The sequence below is a fragment of the Pteropus alecto genome, unplaced genomic scaffold (genome assembly GCF_000325575.1).
Source record: "Pteropus alecto unplaced genomic scaffold, ASM32557v1 scaffold447, whole genome shotgun sequence".
NCBI lineage: Eukaryota > Metazoa > Chordata > Mammalia > Chiroptera > Pteropodidae > Pteropus > Pteropus alecto.
In genome coordinates, this window is record NW_006440214.1 from 883,267 (window position 1) to 890,219 (window position 6,953).

The 6,953-nt window shown below is 52.7% G+C and overlaps 1 protein-coding gene across 1 annotated transcript in view; it reads right to left on the bottom strand.

Annotated features, from left to right (window-relative positions):
- Nucleotides 1-2,350: 2,350 nt before the first annotated feature.
- The window catches only part of KLF6 (Kruppel like factor 6), an 8,556-nt gene continuing 3,953 nt past the window's right edge, over nt 2,351-6,953 (bottom strand). The window contains exons 3-4 of the mRNA XM_006917198.3: nt 5,736-5,859; nt 2,351-5,315 (exon numbers count right to left, since the gene is read on the bottom strand). Coding sequence (XP_006917260.1) covers nt 5,264-5,315; nt 5,736-5,859 — 176 coding nt within the window. The 3' untranslated portion in view covers nt 2,351-5,263. The remainder of the gene's footprint in view (nt 5,316-5,735; nt 5,860-6,953) is intronic.

The following is a 6,953-nucleotide window of genomic DNA, read 5'->3' on the forward strand; positions in this document are numbered from 1 at the left end:
AGTGGTCTAGGGCAATGGTCTCCAACCTTTTTGGCACCAGGGGCCGGTGCTCTTATGAGAATCTAGTGCCTGATGATCCGAGGTGGAGCTGAGGTGGTGATGCTGGTGCTGGGGAGCGGCTGCAAATACAGATGAAGCTTCTTTGCTCACTGCCCAGCACTCCTGATAGGCCACAGACTTGTACTGGTCTGTGGCAAGCCCTCAAGGCCCGGGGCTTGGGGACCCCTGTTCCAGGAAAAGCAGTTTAACTTCCTGAAGCCTCAGTATTCCTCATCTGTGAAACAGGGTATTGCCTACAGTCCCCCCCCCACACACACACATACATACACACAATTCCTGGTTAAGGTACAAGTAGTAGGTACCATCTTCGTCATCACCCAGTTTGGAGAGAGGAATATTCAGTCGGGGAAGGAAAGCTGTTAAAAAACAGCTCATGGTGGCGTAAGGTTAAAATCTAAGAAAGCTATGTTCTCTCTCCATAGCAACCACAACACAAAGGTAAACAGGGCCCCAGGCCCCCCACCATGTTGGAGCGCACAGGTGTGTGAGGCCAGCAGCCAGCTGGGGCATCTGAGAGCCTCGGGTCCAGCAGTGGCTCCCATGGCCCTTTTCAAAGAAGTTGTTTGTTTTTGAAGTAAAAAGTGGCATGCTACAACGCACCAAGAGCCCGAATAACTTAACTATAATTAGCGGGGCGAAGGGCGGCCGGCGGCGTGGGCTGCTCTCCGCTCTGAGCCAGAGCAGCCTCCTCCACGGCGCCTTCTCCTGCGGCACAGACCAAGCTTCCTAGCCCTGAGCCCAGCACCCCGTCGACGAGGAACCTGGGACCCGACGTCCATCCTGTCCTCACAGACCACAGGGAGGCAGTGCCGTGCAACATGCCGGACACACGCAACTCAGCCCAGAACGCCGCCACGGGCGGGAAACGGAGGCCCAGCGGGGCCCAGCGGGTCAGCCGAGCGCCCATGGCCGTCGGAACCGGCACATTCCCTTTCAGCTGGGTTTCAGAGTCGACACAGCGGACCGGAATTTTCGTGCGCCTGTAAATATGCCGTTTCACAGCGGCTCCTTTGCCCAGCGCCCTCCCGCAGACAGCAGGCCCGGCTGTCCCGCACAGCCCGCACCCGGCGAGGTGGCCGTCCTCCCCGGCGGCCGGGCATGGTGATCCAGCCTTCACTCAGCCACTCAGCCATCAGGTCAGGCCGCTCCGACGGTTACTCATCTCACCCTGCGCTTGTGGACACAACACACCCCGGACATGGCTCATCCTGGCCCACATTTCCCCTGCTCCCTGCTCCCGCCCACACTGCCTCGCCTCCCCCGTGGCTGATGTTTTTGCTGCAGTTCTAGAAAGAAAATTATCTAACATCCCTAATCTGGGGGTGCGTTTAAAATTCCCCTCCCTAATTATAAAATGAAAAGCGACAGGTGTGAGCTGTACACATCTAGCGAAACGAAGGCATGCCACGAAGAGAAGTCACGGGCACTTGAAGTGACTGAAGTTCAAGAACCTCCTCGCAGCTCAACAGAGCGGCCTCTAGGAGGGCTCCCGGGGAGACTTCCAGTCCTCTCGCCCCTCGTAGGAAGCCCACGTGGATTGTACCCTGTCACCACCGATTAGCTTAGTGTGGCCCGAAATGGCCTTGCTGATGAACCCATTTCTATGAAATACATAATAAAACTGAGACCGAGATCCAACACGACTCACACGAAACCCTCCTAAAAAACCCAGCATGGACGGTTTGTTTTCAAACTCTACATTGGACCTACTCCATTGGCCTTAAAAATAAAAGCTATAAAATCGCGTGGTGAGGATGTAAACAGTCTCTTACTTTCTGCCCGGTTTCACTGAGCTAAGCGGTGAAGGCCACGGGGAAGGCTTTCGGGCCTGCCGTCCTTCTGTCATTTTCGCCTCCCTCGGTGACATCTCTGCCAGGCGTCTGGGGCCAGGACCGAGGCAGGGCTGCAGGGGCACGGGGGGGAATGGGGGCATCGAGTCTGGCATTGTGCGGAGGGCTCGGCGGTACAGTCCCCTGCCCGGAGTGACAGGAAGATAAAACACAGCAAGTGTTCTCCTGCTGTGTCCCAAAGCCTGGCAGTTGCTTTCGGGTCCCCAGAGAAGGGGACTCAGTGCATTTCAGGGGGAAATGTTGGGCTCCTCTTTGCACACTTGCTCCTAGGACAGGCTGTGAAGCTGAGGGGAAGGGACGAGGCACGCAAGTGGCTCTCTGGCTGCACAGGGCGATTTGTCAAGGAAAGGCCAGGGTGATTAATCGGGCAGGAATCTGTTTACACCCCATGCCCCACCCCCCAGTGCCAAAACAACAACAACAAAAAACCAGAGTCAAGATGCTGATAAGAATTCTTTTATGTTATTCCAATAAAAAATACATTCATACAGAAATATAACAATCTTGCAAAAAACAATTTCAAATAAAATCTTGTAAAACAAAATTTTACAAAAATCTTACAAAGATTCTTTAGATAATAGGGTGCTTCAAAAAAAAAAGAAATTTCACTAATAGAAACTTTTTTTTAATGTCAAGCAAAAAGTTTCTGCTTGATTGAGGCTCAGTTATCACCTGAACAGAATGTAATTCTTTATGTACTTGCTTATTATGAAAATTACAGGCATCGACATACATGGTACCCAGCCCCACCCAATCAGACAGCTCCATGGTGTTTCAGAAGTGAGACAAGCCAGTGCAAGTTTTTTTTTTTTTTTTTTCCTTTGTCTTTTGTTTACCTTCTTGCTCAATGGAATTGTCATGGCTAAGCGCACAGCAGGGCCAAAAAAGGAGTTTTCCAAAATCCAGCAAATCAAGAGCCTGGATTTTGAATTGCCGAAAGTGCATTTTCCCCCTTAGCGAAATGAAATGAGTTCTTTAGGTAAGTGTATTCATCAGCCCAGATAAAAAAACCAGTTATGCGAGCTCTCCTCATTGCTCGTTTCCAGGAAGATCAAACAAAATACCAGCCCAGCCAGATTCGTATGTGTATATATATGTGTGTATATATATATAAAGAAAAGACCCACACCCACAAGCCAGCAGCTGGATGAAATGTCAGCTGTCCACACTGCAGTGTGCCAATTCGGGGTAATTACTTGTTGGAAAAACGGGAAGAATCTATGTGCTGGAAAAAATATCTTCATCTGCATAAAAAGCGTTCTAAAGAGAATCCCTGTGATTCGCTGACTTCTAATAAGGCCGAAATTCCAAATCACAACCTCAGGGTGTCTGAGGCTAACCAGTGGGCTAGTATTCTGTCCATGCCACTCCTGAATGGCCAGTGGTGCCCCGGTTCCAGGCCTGCTCAAAACAATATGCAGAGTCAGAGGTCTGGAACAGAGTCCACGCCAAGAGTCCATAGCAAATCATTAAATTAAAGATAAAAAGCCTTTATAAAAGTTAGATAATAGTTTTCATTTTTACCTCCTTTATGGCCATTTTGAAATATTTCTTCACAGGCTGTGGAATTTTCTAGCTAAACATCTAATTTCTCCTTAAAAAAATATTTATATATATATTATATATATATATATACACACACACACACACACACTCACACACATACACTTACTATACACACAAATACACATACACAAGAATTCTGCCCACTTTTTAAAAAAGTAATATACTTTCTGTATTACCAACAGATAGCTAGATAGATATGTGAAACTCGTGCCTTTTAAGCAAATACATTAACATGGTTTTTATAGTTCTGTATCTTTAATATGTGTGCAAACATTACATATTAAACACAGCCGGTGTGTGAGCTATACAGTTGTTGTGCAAGGTCTATGCGAAGTCTCATGGTCGCTGAAACGGTCAGATTTTCCAATTATCGTGTGTTTTCCACTTTAACACTGACAGTCAAGTTATCTAAAATATTGAGTGAATACTGATTTGTTTGGGAAGTTTTCATCTCTCTATTTGTCTTTGTGAAGGATGACCTCAACGAGTTTTGTTTTTTTTTCTTTCTTTCAGTATTTTACATTGATACAGTACTCTGCCAGGTGAAAAAAGAGCCTTAATAAAGCATGCATCACCCATACCCCTGTTTGAGACCCCCGACATAAGGGGCCACTTGCATAAGGCACCATTATTAAAATCTACAGTGCATTAACAGCTAGAAAACCAGAAATTAGTCCTCAAGGCATAAATAAGAGAAACTTAGCTGCATAAGAAAACAGTTTCTAAGCTTTAGTGGTTTCATCCACCCAACCGAGAAAAGTTGTGGGTTCTCAGTCTAACGCGACGTGAGACCAGCCGTCCCCAGCCCTCGCGTTCTCGGCACCCGGCGTGGGACCAGAGTCTCAAATGGCCTCACGACATGCTCCAAAAAGGTCATTCGAATTCAGAGTCATTAAAAGAATAACCCCGTGCTGCACACTGCCTTTCTGGATGGGGCGTGTCAGAGATCGAAGCGGGGAGAAGGGCTATGGATCGCCGGGCCCAGATGGCGAGGGGGTCACACGATGCCACACGTGGCACGTTAGCTGCTCAGTGACCGGGATCCAAGCTGTGGTCCTGATTTAAAAATGGAAGAGCACGAAGCTCCCCAGAACGCGCGTTGCTTCTGTCTTGGAAGGAAGCTGACCCCTGTGTCCTGTCTGTGAGCGCACTGCTTACACGACGGGCAACAAACGAGCTCCGCGTAGCCGCGGACAAGCTGCCGGACACTCTGCGCCAGACGCGGGAGCCCCTCGTGCCTGAGAGGGCGCCCCCTCCCCACGCCCGCTCACGGGCAGGGCCCTGACCCCCATCCCACCCTCCACGGTTTCCCTTCTTTTTTGATTTTTTTTTTTTCCTAAGGCGCAGACACCCCCCACCCCGAACCCCGGGAAATGATCGGTGGTCGTCGCATCTCGTGGATTACCGGTCACACGCAAAACATTCAGACTCCATGTTTTCTGTCTCTTGCAGCCGCACGGGAAGCAGCGCCTCGTCACACAGTCCGTCACAGACCCCCACACACAGCCAACCCAACCACTGACATTCTCAGCGCACATGCTCACGGCAGAGGCGTAGGGACCACTCAGGGTAGGTACCGGTGGCTAGTCCAGGGCCACCCAAACACCGCACACCACGGCCGCTCCGCCGCTCACACGTGACGGTTCCGCCCTCGAAAGACCTTCCCAGGAGAGGTCCTGGAGGCTGCTGGGTGGGGCGCAAAGGGGCCGCTCCGCCGGACACACCCCCTTCCACGCCGGCAGGCCGCCTGGAAGCCGCTTTAGCCGCAGGGTCCGCGGTCTGCTCCCTCACAGGTGCCTCTTCATGTGCAGAGCCAGGTGGTCGGACCTGGAGAAACACCTGCGGAGCGAATGGGCGCCAGAGGGTCAGGCCCGGCCTGGCTGGAGGGGCCCTCCCGCCCGCACGCCCCGCCGGAAGGACACGGGCAGCGCTGTCACCCCGCTCACTTCGGGGGCCCGGGGAGTGCACCCGGCAGCAACGTGAATTAAGGAGGTCTGCTCTGGGCTCCGTGGAGCCTCTGCCCTCGCCTTCCTGCCCCGTCTTCCAGTTCAAAAACCGCTGAAGGCTGAGCTTGGGAAAGTAGGAACCAGGTCTCTTCTGTTCCACCACACGGGACACACAGTTCCCTAAGTGGGGCGACTTAAGCCCCAGGCTATAAAGAGGCCGTGGGGGACAGGAGAGCATCTGCCCCGCTGCAGGCTTCCTGCTCTGCTCCGCTGTGGGGACACCACTCCTGCGCCCGGCGCGTGGACCACGTACCTGTCACAGTGAGAGCATTTAAAGGGCTTGGCACCAGTGTGCTTTCTGAAGTGTCTGGTTAACTCATCGCTTCTCGCAAAACGCCACTCACACCCTTCCCATGAGCATCGGTAAGGCTTTTCTCCTGGGAAGAAAGCACACGACAAGCACACCGTGACTCCATGGGGCAGGAAGGAAAGGCGCCCGCATCCACCACTCTGGCGACGGTCGACCCACCAGCCAGCTCTGGCCCGGGGCCTCAGGATACCCTAGTGCACCTCAGCTAGGGTCAGCAGCTGGGGCTCGGAGGTGACACCCAGGGGCTCTTTCCTGACCCAGCCTTGGGCCTCCGAAGGCTGTGGAAGGGACCCAGCGGCCACGTGGCTGTAACCAGGGACCACGTTGGGAGGATGATGACTCAGACTGAAGGGACACTCGGAGGAGGGGTGTCAGCCCACTGCACCCACCGCCCCTCGAGGGCGAGGCTGCAAGGCTTTCTCTGTGAAGTGGTCTCTCTCCAGCACTCACTTCCCCGGGGGGCGTGCTTGGCCGTTTCCTCCGAGAAACGACGTTTCCCCAGAACTGAAGTCAGGAGTTTCTGGGAAACCCCGTGCAGGACCTTCAAAGAACTTTCTAGATGGCGATTGAATAACCAAGTCCACTCTGTTCCTCGGTCAGATTATGAATACAGTAAATTCAGTAAAAGGGCTACCCGAGGGTGGCAAACAACTGGCCGAGGCAATCCTAGAACTTTCTGTTGGCACAGACAGGGACCTGGTCCCCGCTCCACCGTGAGCACCTGGGGGACCCTGACGGAGGGCTGAGCCACCTCCTCTCGCTACTGGGAAGATGAGAGTTTGAATGGCTTGGGCTCTAAAATCCTTCTGGCTCTATAATTTCTGTGACTCATCGCTAGCTAATTTCTCTAGACTATCACGCTCATTCTAAATGACACTTTCACCTGGGCTGCGGTATGTCACTGAGAATTCGGGCTTTGTTTGTCTGTCTGTCGACGGTGTTTGGACACTGGTGTCAGAACACAAAGGCAGCGTGACGCACACACAGATCCCGCTAGGCGCCTGCCAGTCCACGCCGCTTCCCGTGGTGTCTACGTTCAGGCGCCGTGCTCACGGCGCCAGCTCCGCGCTACCCAGCCACCCGCCGCCCTGATGCTCGAGGCTCATTGAAAGGAGGAGAGGCAATTCCACGCACTCTGACAGCCGGGGTGGCCGGAGGGGG